Source organism: Coturnix japonica, chromosome 18 (genome assembly GCF_054131305.1).
Source record: "Coturnix japonica strain WE chromosome 18, WE-NBRP24, whole genome shotgun sequence".
In the NCBI taxonomy this organism is placed as follows: domain Eukaryota; kingdom Metazoa; phylum Chordata; class Aves; order Galliformes; family Phasianidae; genus Coturnix; species Coturnix japonica.
This window is the reverse complement of record NC_140680.1, coordinates 9814371-9828461: the sequence shown is the minus strand read 5'-3', so window position 1 is coordinate 9828461 and position 14091 is coordinate 9814371. Positions and strand designations below refer to the sequence as shown.

The following is a 14091-nucleotide window of genomic DNA, read 5'->3' as shown; positions in this document are numbered from 1 at the left end:
GTGCCTTTAAATACCTCAGCCTTGAACAGCGGTCTGTACTGCGTCGTGCCTGGGGATGGATTGCTGTTATTAGGGGCGTTACGAGGGTGAGGGAAAGATAAAGCAAAATAAAGCCACACACCAAAAAAGACCAAATGCTGTTCAGTATCCCCAATCAATCCCTAAAGTTGGGTGTTGTTTCCAGTGATGTCTGGGTGCCAGACACTGGCCTTGCTCTGGCTGCACTCTGAGCAGTGATTCCCCCTCTGCAGCAGCAGCGCTGTTGGCCTCCCATGGAGCGCCTTGCCAGCTGCCATCCTGGGCAGGAGAACTTGTGTTTCACTTATAGGCTCAGCAACCTGGCAGCAGTGTTAGGTGAGACCTTTTGTATACATGGAATTGTTCAGGAAGAGAGGTTTTGCTGAAGGAAGAATGCCTTCTTCCAAATCATTGCAGCCTCCTGCTCACGTTTTCCTCTCTGATACATGAGCATGTACTGCAGATGCTGGAGTGATGGCTCTGCTGTCCGTCTGCACCCTGCTTTGTTCCAAAATAACATGCATGTCTCGACAAAGGATGCGGCTCACCTGCAGGGCTCAGCTGGTGATCCTGTTTGTTTTGCTATTGCATAGTAATAAAGATATTAATTTATTTTAAAAGGTTCCAAGGAATACCTCTGCAACTGCACTGCTTATGCTAAAGAGAAAGAGAAATTCATAATTTATTGAATTTCTGTGTGTTCTGCTGGGATTATTCATTGGAGAAACGTACTGAGTGATTTTTTTGTATCCTAGTAACCAACTGTGGTTGCGTTTCCATGAATAATCTTCATGGTTTAGTTTGACCAGCCAAATCTAGAAAGGGAAACTCAAGCAAATTGAATTTATCAAGGCAACAAATTACCGAGCACAGGCAGTTCTGTGCAGGTGGGAGAGAACAGTGTTTTTCTCTCCCATTTAACAGCAGATCAGATTGGCAGATGCTGTCTGGAAGGTTTGATCCCTCAGAGCAGAACTACAGTGGAAGCTTGGGCAGCTATGAACCGAACTTCAGAACCTCATTTGTTTTGTCTCCATCATAATTCATTGGTTAAAACAGTCCCTTTCCCACTCAGACAAGAGCTGTGCCAGCTTGCACCCCTCCCACCAGCACTGTGGGTTATTTCCTATCTGTCATATGGGGCTGCCAGGCCTGGGAACCCCCAAGCATTCAGCCATCTCCACTCCATTTTGGCAGTGGGAGCACTAAGCAGTTGTCCCATGAGGACACTGGGAGCACTGGGAAGAGCTTTCTCCCCCCAGTGCAGGCCCTGCATGGAACAGCTGGAAAGTCTCACTTTGTAGAAGTACTCACATTTTTCTCCACTAAAATTTATTTTCCCTAGAAATTAGCCCCGTTTCAGAAATGACGTTCAGGGTATCACGTTGCTTTTGAAATATCTCTTGCTCCTGGAAATATGTAAAGTGCACTTTAGAAGCAAAACACAAATGGAAAGTTGCTTCTTAGCTCCCTGGAGATGTTCCCTGCCCTTCCACCCCACTCAACCCCTCAGCTGGACATCCTGGGGGGCAGAGCCTTGCTGTGGGTCCTGGGTGGAAGCACAGCCAGGTACTGAGCTGTGCACTCACCACGCTGTGACAGCACCGTGCTGGATGTCCCCTATGGACCCATGCCACCACCGTCACCTCCGGGCTGCACTGCTTCTGGTGGGGCTATGCCATGGCACTGCTATCAGGATGGTTTTAGGCCACTGATCTGCAGGTCTGGGTCTGGAGGACCCAGCCCTCATTTGTGCCTGTTTTGGTGGATTGAGGCTTTCCATGCATTTGACAGCCTTTTTTTCTGTATGTTTCCATATCAGAAAACCCTGAGAGTGTCATGTGCAGTTTGGGGGGCACTTGGTGCCATGAGGGTTGAAGTAGTGGAGGGACAGCATGTGTCTGTGCCACAGCCTTGCTTGTGCTGGGGACCAGCGGAGGCTCCCAGCTGTCAGCACAGCGGTGTGCAGTCTTTGTCTGACAATAACACTGTGCTCTACCAAAAAACAACACCCAGAGAGAAACAAATTCTTTCCCTCCGCAGTTTTTCTCTTGTGATTTATAGGTGTGTTTTTCCAAGTAAACCCAACCAGGGCCAGTGACGGACTCTGAATTAAAGTTTGATTCTGTTAATTGAAACAGGAGCCATCTGGGTGGAAACTGGAGGTTTCGGACAGCTGTTTATATTGTTTCATTAGTGATTTCTGGAATTCCCAGTTGCACAGTTAGCAAGGAGTGTGCTGGTTGACCGTACAGTGAGATTTTATCGGCCTAAGTGATCTATGAGGAGCACAAAGCAATTTGAACCAGCTGTAAGAAAGAGCAGCAGCTCACACCTCCTCAGCAAAGTGTTTCGAAGTCTCTGAGCATGCTTTGCTGAGCAGTGGTCCAAGCTCTGCTCCCAAAGGTGGGAAAGTGTGATACAAAGCCATGCTGCGCTCTGCCTGCCCCGCTGAGCTGTGAGGATGCAGGGCTTTCTGTAATTCACACATTAGCTCCCATCTCTCAGGAGCAATTCCTCTCTTAGAAGGAGGGAATGACAAAGTGCTTAGCCTTCTTTTTTTTGGCTAAAATAAAGAAGTTTTATCTTCAGTAAGGGGAGGAAATGTCTCACACAGGCAGGGTTCTGTCTTTGTTGTCTTCTAGATGCGGTGCCACAAAGAGAGAGAAAAAGGGGAAAGGCATCTTTTGAGGTGTGTTGGGATCCAATTGAGAAGATGGACACGGGGGCTTAAAAATAAACCTCTTTCTCAAATCCTTCTTGTGTTGAAATAATTGAAGGTGTTTGAGCTGAAGGAAGGGGTCGAGGTCACTGTGTGTCCAGTACTGGTATGACTGTATTTTCTTTTGTTTGGACAGTTTAACGTCTTGAAGTGGCTCTTGTTTCCTCTGATTAATTCCTGTAAATATCATGGCAAGGGATCTCACGGCTCAGCCACGCGGCAGCCAAGCGTTGCACAACAGCCCGTCTCACACTGCTTTGCAGCGCCGCACAGAGCCGCACATCTCACAGAGCTTCAGCCGAGGGAAGAAGGATTGGTCTTTTCTTCCTGCAGCATTTTCCTCTGCTTCTGCACCAGCAACAAATGCTCCACTGTTTATTTTTCTCCTCCGTCTTTTATTTTTTGTTTGCTTGCTTCTTTTGAAGACTTCTGGCTTTGTTTCTAAAGATGTGTATTTAGAAAAAGCTGTAGCTTCAGCTGAACGTGAACTGAAGCCGCCAGAAAAAGATGTACTGTAGTTGCATGTGAGTTGGGTGAGATCCCATCTGCACATTTGTGACGAGGAGGTCAAACATTCAGAAGAGCTGCCCGATTAAATTGAACACCGTACAATCATGGCAAAGGCAGATGCTCCTTTTATTCAACATTACATTGCTTGAGATATCTGAAGAGGTCTCCAGCAATAAGTCTCCTTATCCCTGACAAGGTGTCCGTCTACAGTTGTATAGCTGGAGCTTTTCCTGCTGAGCAGTTTCAGTTGCTTGGCCTGAGAGACCCTCTCTGGGGCTGTATTAAACCCAATCCCTGTCTTTGAGATTTGAGCAGTTGGGAACACTGCCATAAAAAGTGCTATTTCAAAAAGAGGCAAGGAAACGACTCGTTATAAAAAGTAAAGAATCCCCAAGTTGAACGGTAACGAAAATAATTAACAAATGATCCTGCTTTCCAGCTGTGATGAGATCATAAAAACCATGGAAAACTGCAGAGGCATCAAATGGCTTGAGAATAAAGGCGGTGAAGGAAGGAGAACCGGGAACGGTAGGGACAAGCAGGGCCCTCCCATCCTCATTTCCGTGCTGCAGAATTGAATTTATTTAGAGCAGCTGCTAAAATATCCAGCAAGTGACGGGACAGGGGAGGATGAGGAACAAGAAAGAATGGAAGGACAGTTGGATTTTAAGATAAATTTCTTCTGTAGGAGACTCCCCTAGCCCAGTGGAAGAGCAGTGCTTTGCCCCCTGAATTTAATTGTAACCAGTTATTCCCATCTCTTTGCCCTGCTTTGGATTCTTTGCATATTGTTTCTGAAAAGCTTAGTGAAATCACAGCCTTTGTATATATAAAATATAGGATGATTGAAGACCTGGCCACTTCTTTATTTAGCTTCCTCAGCCATGCGTTCCTCCCAAAGCATTTTCCCCTCTCTCTGCCAGATCACTGTTTAAACTGTGTGTAAATACAAAGGGAGCTATGGACAGAGTTTAAGTACGCTGCACCATGTTGGGCTCAGGACTGCTGGGAGCACAGCTTCCTAGAGGCCTTTTTTACCCCTTTGCTTGGTTTTGTGTCTCCCTTAGGACAGATGAAAGCCCCGTATGGGTGCCACTGTGATGTCTTGGTTATCCATCCCTGTTTGGACTGAAATAGCTCTGTCGTTTTTAACTGAATTCTTTCCTGTCCTCCGTCTAGAGAAGTTGTAATGAGGGAGGGGAAAAAGAAAAGGACTCTTAGAACCACTGTGTACAGAGGGGATAAAGATGATGGTGGCTTCAATAACAAACCTGAGAAAGCAGGGTTATCCCTTTTGTCATGGGGAAAAAAATGGAAATCTGAAATGAATGGCCTGGCTCTCCTTTCTACTCACGTAACATCACTTGAGTGCTGCTCTCACCCTTCACCTGTGCTTTTTCTTCCTTTGTGCAGCCCTGTCTCTGAACAATCTCAGTGCTTACAGGGAAATTTTCATGTGTTTTTATTGGAGATTGGGAGTCAGGCTGGTTTCACAGCCCTGCTGACAGCACTGCTCCATGGTTGGATGCTGGCTGGCCTCCAACCAGGGTTGTTTGGGGGTGGGAGGGGGATAAGTGTGCGTCGTACACAGCCCGAAATCGGTGCTGAAGGCAATATAAACACCGACATTGTGGGTGTACGCAGGGAACAATGGAATCAAAGCTATGCTAAGGCACCTCTACAACTTTTCACGTGTTGTTTGCTTCCTGTCACACAAGCTGCCCTCCTGGTGTGTCTGTAGGGGATGGGTGGGTTTCCTGCATCCAAGACAACAACATTTTTTCCCTTTTTTTTATTCCTGCCTGTGCTGGATGGGAAGGATGTGCTGGGCTACAGCGCTCTTTCCATGAGCCCTATATTGCAGCTCTGGGATAGGACAAGACTGCTGCTCTGAGAGTAGTCGAAGGGAATGCATTTCATTCTCCGATTTCATTAAAAGCCATTAGTGTTGGAATGGCACGGCCACTATTTATAAACCCTCAGTGCAGATGACTGGGTGCAGCTGGTCAGAAGAAAGGAGATTTGATGGAAAGAGGGAGGCTGTTCGCATTAATGGTCACTGTGTGCGTTGCTGGCAGCGAGGGGACGTGAAGCATCTCAATGTCAGCGGTCCCGCCAGTCACGTGTGCCCATAACTAACAAATCACTGTCATGTTTGGGGAAAGAAAACACAACTTCAAAGCGATGGGTTTCAAAGATGAAGCGTGGCTCTGAGAAAGAATTCTGAGCAGTTTGTGCTGGAGGGAGGAGAAAAAAGAGTTGCCTTGGAAATTAGGAATTATTGAGTGGAGAGGAACCAGGAGCAAGGAGACAAAACCAGGTTTGTGTTCTGGTCTGTGAGAAAAATCATAGTAGGATCCCATGAAGGATGATGAAGCAGTGACACAACGGGTGTCCTGCAGACACAGCTCCTCTGGCCTGAGGACATGGCTGGCACTGGGAGTCCAGGATGTGAGGTCTTTGGCTATACTTAGGCTGTGCTTGTGGTCTGTATGTGTGAGACAGACCCCAGTGGTACAATGTGCCATGAAAATTATGAATGTGTCTCTGAAACTCCACACTCGAGCTGTGCTGTGCAGTCAAGCCAAAGACTAATGACTGTAGGAGACAATGGAGAAAAGAGAGCTGTGGGACTGTGCTTGAGTCAGACTGGAGAAGGGGAATGCACAAGGCAAATGGTGTGTGATGTAACAGCAGAACTGTGGCTGAAAGTGAGATCGTTGGGTGTTGGCCTAAGCTGGGTCTAACTGGCAGTGAGCACAGTGCACTTGGTTTAACAAAAGTGATTCATCGAAAGATGGGAGTGGATCCCAGCCTTGCCCAAAGCAATAACCACTGGGAACAAAAATAGGTTAGTGTTGCAGTCCTTTGGAGTTTAGATGTTAATACCCCATTTCTGTATGCATTCAGTAAAACCAAGGAGAATAAGAGGGTTTCCCACCCCTCTGCTGCCTCTGTCCCATCCCTCGTCCCCAGCTGAGCTCATTGCTGCCCAGCCCCAAATGTCTACTTATTGATTTTGATCCCCAAACCACACTTATGGACTCACAGTTCAGGACCAGCAGATGAAGTGAGCCTAATTTTGCATCTCATGTTCTATAGCTTTCAGATCGCTGAAAGCTTGGAGCTCTTTGGCTCTCAAGTGTGGCCATGGCACGAGCCCTGGGCTGGGGTGCAGCATGTAGTGCCACCCCAGGGCTCCCATCCATCACACTGCTGCTTTCAGCACGTGCACCAAAGCGCTTAAGCAGGGATTATGGCACAAACTCTGCCTTTTCTCCAGCTCTCTCCTGCTCGCTCTTGCTCTGTCTGTCCTTAACTGAGTCTAAGAATTTGTTTAGTACTAGAGTTGCAGACTCATTGACCCAGATTCACTAATAATACGGGGGAGAAGAGATTTTTTTCCTCTGCTTAATCGTTGTCTTCTGCATATTCTTAGTGCTATTTATATGCAGGAGAACTAAAAAGCTGTAATAAAGATGGGGCCAACTTTGCAGCAGATCTCATGCATGTACACAGCGAGAGTGAGATGCATGGCTGGAGAGAATGCAGTGGGTGCAGGGGGACCTGCTGATACCCCCAGACACCTCAGGAGATTTTGGGGTGGCAGACACTGTTCTGAAACTGCCACACATCAAAGTCACACCTACATTGTATTTAGTGATGTCATAGAATCACAGCATGGTTGGGTTGAAAGGGACCTTAGAGGTCACTCAGTTTCACCCCCCCTAGGATGGCCCCCACCAGATCAGGTTGCCCAAGGTCCCATCCGGTCTGGCCTTGGGCACCTCCAGGGATGGGGAACTCACAGCTCTGGGTAGCAGTGCCAGGGCATCAGCGCCTTAAAGAATAGCCTTGAAGTACACGCTGGTGGCTCTGCAGGGCTCTGACACACTCCCTGCCCGTGTTTGCTGCCTGTAGAAAAGGATCAGAGTAACTAGTGGGAGACTGAGACCTTTGTCAGCGCAGGGCTCTGGGCTGCTCATGCAAACCACAGGAATTTAAGTGGGGCTATTTATTAATTGTATGGTTGCATTTTCCAATTGGCACATGATGGAATCGATCAGGGTTATGGAAGCAGGGCTGGTTTTGTGCAGCAGATGTACAGTGCATGGATGCTGTTACAGCCACGAGGGTGGCTCTGCAGGTGTGCAATAGGGACATTAAGCTTGCCTACATTGTCCCCACCTGTTGGCATTTTCCTGTTTCAAAGAAAAAGCCACCTGCCCCGATCTCCAGAAGCCTCGTTTAATATTCAACGGGGTTGTTGTAACAGTAACCTATCTGCTGTAATAGGAAAAAGTCCTAATGTTGCTGATAAAGCAGCGACCATAAAGATAAGGCACGGTGCACTGGATGAATTCCCTTTTTCTTGTGCAACGAGCGTTACTGAATGGATTTTGTGCTGCTTGCCACCCTTTGGCCTTTTTTCTCTCCTTGCAACCTAAGAAATAAGTGCACTGGGCTTCTGGAAAGAAGACAAAGCATCTTCAAATGTATGATAACTAGATATGGTTGGGGGTATGGGTCCCCATTACCCTGCGGTGGGGTCAGAGAGGGGAGATTGGAGAAGTAGCAGCGGGACTGAAACACGATTCAAACTAGGAAATGAGGGCAATCCCAATGCACAAACATCCTGTTGGGCTGGCTGGCCCCTGTGGGACACAATGAGCAAAACACACAGCAACATGCTGTGGTGGGCAGGCCATGCTTGGCTGCCCCAGGCTGTGTCAGGCTGTACTGCTGGTGGCAACAGGCAGGTGTTCGTGTGGGGGGGAACGTTGTTATTAATAAACGATCCCTTCATTTCCTTCTGGAGACTTTCCTATTGTTCAGTCACAATATGCTTTCCTGTTTTGACAGCAAACAAACAACAACAAAAAAATCCCTAAACCCTGTCCCAAAATTCCCTGCTGGCAGAGTGAGAGCAAATGAGGAGGATTTCCCCTGGGTCCTCCTGCACTGCCCTGTGCTAGGGAGAAGGTATGTTGTGGGGACGGCCACAGCAAGGGACTCCCCTCCCCATCTGACCCAGGACTCCTTGTCCTTGGCATTGCAGTGGCAAATCGCCTACTGGCATTAGGGTGGGGATGTATCTATTTACATGAGCGTTCAGATGGGATTAACCATTACCTTGTGCTAAGCAGCTGTTGTTACATGCAATTTGAATGAGGAGAATACAAAAGAGCTTCTATTTAGCCACTGCATTTGCCTGTCATAATTCAGGAGTACCCTGTTGTGCTTAGTGGCAACAGGAGCCTCTGGCTTCTGTAGCTGATTTTGCTTGCTAACAGAGTGTCCCAGCCAAGCTCCTCTGTCAGCTTCCCCAGCTCCTGGTGTCTTTGGATGTTCCTTCCCACGAAAGGAAGGAAAAATCCTTCCCTTGTCCCAGAGCAAAGCCAGGGGCTGCACACAGGGAGGAAACAGCTTGAAGGAAGGGCTTTAAACGTGGCAAAAAAGTCTCAATAGAAAAGTGTGCGTGTGATGTGGTGTTATATTTAACAGCGTGACTTTGAGCACCCAGGATGCTGTTTGTTTTTGCTTTAAAAATCTACAAAGAAGGGAAGATGGGGGGTGAGAGAGGAGAGACCAAAGTGGTGGTGACACTGTGGTGGTGCTCACGGGTGTCCCAGAGCAGGGACCTACCTTCAGAATGTGCAAAAGGAGAGTCTCAGCCTCCAGGAACGTACAGCTGGGGCTCAATACTGAAAGTCTTCCTTTTTTCATATCTGCTTCATGCTTGTCTGAACTTCATGAAATTGGTCTCAAAATTGCTATTGACTTCAAACGCTGTGAGATCTCACCCATAAATCCTCCGTCTTCTATCTGTAAAAGGAGGATGGCAGGATCTCTGTGCCATCTGTGGTGCTGTGAAGCTGCAAACAATCATGGTTTATGAAGTGCTTTGAGCTTAAATGGGTGGTTCTGCGTAAAGGCGAGCCTTTGCGGGATGAAATGTTCCTTCCTGTGCCAGTTGGATCTGATATCTGAACCAAGGGCTGGGCTGAAAGTTTTGGAAGAACACTCTGGTGATGCAGAGGTAGTCCTGCAGCTGCTAAATGTCTCAGTTTGTTTGTGTTGCTCAAAAGCTTCTGTTCATCATTACAAAATTAAGGGGCAGAGAAGCCAGTGGCTGCACATCTTGCAGAAATCCTCCTTACGCCTTTCGTGTTGAGATCTCTGATCTTAACAAGAACGATTCTCAAAGATTGTGAGAATCTGGCACCAGCCAGCTGGAACGATGATTTAACAACACGTGCATTTCACATAGGAAATGGGGAGCTGCAGTTGAAAGTATCAGGCCTTTCCGAATGCAGTCAGATGCATTCAATGAGAACAAAAGGAAGTTTTTTGCCCAGCTTTGCAGGGTGTAGAGGAAAGCTGCGAACCTTTCCACCCAAGAGCTATATTTACATACATCGATATTTGCATAAAGCAGAGGGCCAAATTGCTGTAACAAAGAGCAGGCTGTGGGCGAGCACAGCATTTTAAGCCTAAGTATTGCAGTTCCCAATGCATAGTGCTAAGTGCCAGGCCAGGGAAGGCTGGTGGTGGAGTTTCAAAGCCGAGCCTACACACGGCCATGCTCAGGCCCTTCTGACAGGCTGTTTTTTCCCTTTGCAGACACAGGCCACCAGACCCGCTCAGTCTCCAGCCGTCCCTACTACAGCCTGCCCAACAGCAGCCATGAGCGACGCTCAGTGCTTGCCGTCACAGAGCCGCCACGTTTCCACTCCCACGCCAAGGGCAAGAACGTGCGGCTGGACGCCCACTCCCGACGGGCCACGAGGAGAAACAGCTTCTGTAACGGGGTCACCTTCACCAACCGGCCCATCCACCTCTATGAGAAGGTGCGGCTGAAGCTGGTGGCCGTGCACCATGGCTGGAGCGGGGCCCTGCGCTTTGGCTTCACCATTCACGACCCGTCACAGATGAGCTCTGATGACATACCAAAGTACGCCTGCCCAGACCTAGTGACCCGGCCTGGCTATTGGGCCAAAGCTCTGCCAGAGAGGTTTGCTGTCAGGGACAACGTCTTGGCCTTCTGGGTTGACCGCCATGGGAGAGTCTTCTACAGTATTAATGATGAGGAGCCAATATTGTTTCACTGTGGTATTAAAGTCTCCGGTCCTCTCTGGGCACTCATAGATGTCTATGGAATTACCCACGAAGTGCAAATATTAGGTAAGTGTGTCTTTGGGCCTTGCTCTTCCACTTGCTCTTTCCACAGCAGCATCTTCATGGAGAACAAATGCATTTAATGGTTTATCTGGTTGATTACTTCTGTGGGACACTTAAGAACAACTGATTTCTGATTGGTTTTGTTCATCAAATTAATGATTTTTCTTTTGATGTGGGATGTGGGAAACAGGACAAGTCAGAGAAGTCAGTCATGGGAAGTCCTAAGAGTCACAGAATCACAGGATGAGTTGGGTTGGAAGGGAGCTCAAAGAACACCCAGTAGCAACTCCTGCTGTGGGCTGGTTGCCTCCCACCAGATCAGGCTGCCCAGAGCTCCATCCTGCCTGGCCTTGGGCACCTCCAGCGATGGGGCACCCACAGCTCTGGGTATCAGTGCTAGTGCCACACTGACCCCTAATCTAAATCTCCATTGTACATGCAGCTGTATGATGGAAATCTTTACATGTAACTTTCCCCAGCTTTTACTGTGCTAGATGTGCTACTATGGCATGGAAAAACATGGTGCTGCTTTACAGCCAGGTCCCAGCTGCAGGCTGTGAAATGGTTAGTCTAGGGGCAGGCAGCTCTGACACAGATTCATCAGAATGGTACCAATTATTTTACAGCCGAGAAAGCTACGCATAAACAACACTTTGCCCTGCCTGCTCTGTCTCAAATGTGTAATTAAACCTTTCCAGTGGCTTATCTTGCAATTGCAACTGTGACACTCTCCAGCCTCTGGTGCTCATCACAGAGGTGAGGGGGTGTTTGCTGTACTGCCCACTGCAGCTGCTTTACTAGTGCAGTCCTTCTTCCTCAGTAGGTTATAGTTAGACAGATAAAACCCTGCTTATTTCTGCCCTCACTCCATCCTGCCTGTGGAGGCCAAGTGCAAGGTGATGGTTTGTGCCAGGGGCACCTGAGCTCTGCTGTGGTTTGGATCGGGGTGCCAAGTCCCATAAGCTGTCCTAGACTCCAGGGTGATGCTGAGCCACAGACCTGTTCATCTCTCTGACTCCTCCTCCCCACATCCTGCAAGTTGATAAAGCTGTGAAATGCAGCCAGCATACAGATGCACAAAATGTATCTCTCAGCATCATGAAGCTTGGATGCAGCTTGCAGCTCTGGGGAAGCATGTCACATGTCACTTCACGTGGCATGGAGAAAGAAGACTCCTGAACCTCCTCAAATCCCGAAATCCTCCCTGGGCCTGGCATGGCCAAGGTGAAGAAATGAGTTAAGAGTCATCATGCTGACTTTTGCTGTAAAAGGGGAAAATAACTCTTATTGTAAAAAAACCTTAATTATGACAGCTGCAGCAAGGAGCTGTCTTGACAAACTCTTGTAGTGGAAATGCTAATTCACAGCCTGAAGCAGTGATGGAGCACCTGGTGGGAAGGCAGGGCCAACCCAGAGGAGCTCAGGTGAATGCAATTTAGCTGAGTGACCTGAAGGGGTGGAACCAGGATCCACCCCTTCCCAGCCCTTATTTAAAGGTTGGCAGTGGTGCTGAGGGTATCTCTTGCTGGAGATCCCTGCTTATTTGAGGCTTTTTGAAGGTAAGCAGCTCTTTTCTTGTGTTTCTGTGACCACTGCGTTTGGGCTTGTTCTCATTTGCTATAGCCAAAGACTTTGCCACTGTGCTATTATTGTGGTGCTTTCCATCACATTATAGTGTCGTGATTCAATTCAGAGTCTCTGTAGTGCTGTCAACTTCCCTGAGGTGTGAGGCTTGAAATGTTTATGTAGAATGACCTCTCTTAGGCATACCTGTGCCTAACCATGTTGAAGTCGTAAGGCATTAGTAAATGCAAAATAAATACACAATGATTCCTCTGTTCCTTCACCTATCGCTGTGTTGCAGACTCAGCTTGCACAAGACTTTTGGACACTGGGATAATGAGATATTTCCTCCTTCAAAAAGCCTCCTCAAAGGTATTAGGCCTAAGAAAACTGTAGGACTGTGCTAGTTTGTAGTTTCTCCTGGCTCACCAGTATAAAGAGCTCCCAGATTAGATGAGTATTTAGCAACATCTCAGCTGGTACCAAGATGCAGCTGTTCTGCTGCCTGCTCCACATGAGTGCTCTCTGTTTGTTAGTGGTTGACCTCTATCTAATTTTTCCTTTGTTTTTCTATTCAGAATAACAGAACTCAGGTCATCCATAGGCTGAAATAATAACACAAGTAGTGGTAAAAGTAGTCGATTGTTTCTCATGCCCCTTATTGCTGGGTTTATCTCACAGATAGCATGTTTGCAGAGACCATGACCACTGCTCGCCTCAGCAACGCCCGTCTCAGCACTTGCCTTCCCCAGAGCAACCACGACTCAGCCAACTTCAATAACAATGAACTGGAGAATAACCAAGTGGTGGCCAAAATAGCAAACCTAAACCTGAGCCGGGTGCCTGGACTTGCAACAGACAACCACATCATCCCCTGCTGCCCCAACCGGCGGCCGCGTGTCCAGGGAATCCCGGCCTTTCTGGACACAGACCTGCGATTCCATCCCACCCGTGGACCTGACATCACCTTTTCTCAGGACCGGATGGTCGCCTGCACCAACTGGCAAGAGAGCAATAGGACTTTGGTGTTTTCTGACCGCCCTTTGCACATCGGCGAGAGCCTGTTTGTGGAAGTGGGACACCTTGGGTTGCCGTATTACGGGGCCCTCTCGTTTGGCATCACTTCTTGTGATCCAAGTACTTTAAGGACAAATGAGCTCCCAGCAGATCCAGACGTTCTCCTGGATCGCAAGGAGTACTGGGTGGTGTACCGGGCCTTCCCGGTTCTCAGCAGTGGTGACATCCTCAATTTCACAGTCTTGCCAAATGGCGAGGTGCACCATGGGGTGAACGGAGCGAGCCGTGGCATGCTGATGTGTGTGGATACCTCGCAGTCTCTCTGGGTGTTTTTTACAATCCATGGTGTAATCAACCAGCTCAAAATACTGGGTAAGTTATTGAAGAATAACAGGGAGCACCTGGCTGGTTAAAGGGAGCTATGAGCTGTCATTGCCTGCTTGTGTGAGGTGGTCACTGATGAGCATATGCAGCTCTTCACCCAACCTTGTGTTGGCAAGCAGGACGGAGCAATTCATGGCAGCTGTCTCAGAGCTGCCTTTGTGAGCCCTCCAGAAAGGGCTGAGATCTGAGAGGTAAAATGAACAGCATGTAAGGAAGCCAGGAGAGCTGCGTGTGCATCTGGCTGGTTTTCAGAGGAATTGCGTGTAAAGAAGATTGTTTATAAGCCCACAGTTCCAGCCAACAGGCGTTAGACTCCTGTCTTTGTTAAGAGCAGTGGGTTTTGTGAGGGCAGCTCTGGTGCTTTGGGTTGGCATCAGCTCACCACGGGGCTCAGTAGAGGGCTCTATGTGTCTGTGTGTCCCTCTGCTCTGAGGGGGCTGAGTCTTCTCCCTGTGCTTGCAGGCACTGTGCAGTCCAGCCCAGTGACCGTCTCGCCCTCAGGGTCCCCCAGCGGCTCACAGTACGACAGTGACTCTGACATGGCCTTCAGCGTCAACAGGTCATCATCTGCCTCGGAGTCTTCGCTCGGTAAGTAGAGCTTTGTGGGCAGTTGCCAGGTGGGTTGTGGATACTGGCTGGTGGAGGATGCTGGGGCATGTATGGGGAAGGCTTTAGGAGGAAGGGCCTTAAATATA

At 48.4% G+C, this 14091-nt stretch overlaps 1 protein-coding gene across 3 annotated transcripts in view; it reads left to right on the top strand.

The window, feature by feature from the left end:
* NEURL1B (neuralized E3 ubiquitin protein ligase 1B) overlaps window positions 1–14091 on the top strand; it is a 104043-nt gene that overhangs the window by 86625 nt on the left and 3327 nt on the right. For all 3 annotated transcript variants that reach the window (XM_015876212.3, XM_015876210.3, XM_015876211.3), the window contains exons 2-4: window positions 9875–10435; window positions 12677–13384; window positions 13859–13984. In XM_015876212.3, coding sequence (XP_015731698.2) covers window positions 9875–10435; window positions 12677–13384; window positions 13859–13984 — 1395 coding nt within the window. The remainder of the gene's footprint in view (window positions 1–9874; window positions 10436–12676; window positions 13385–13858; window positions 13985–14091) is intronic.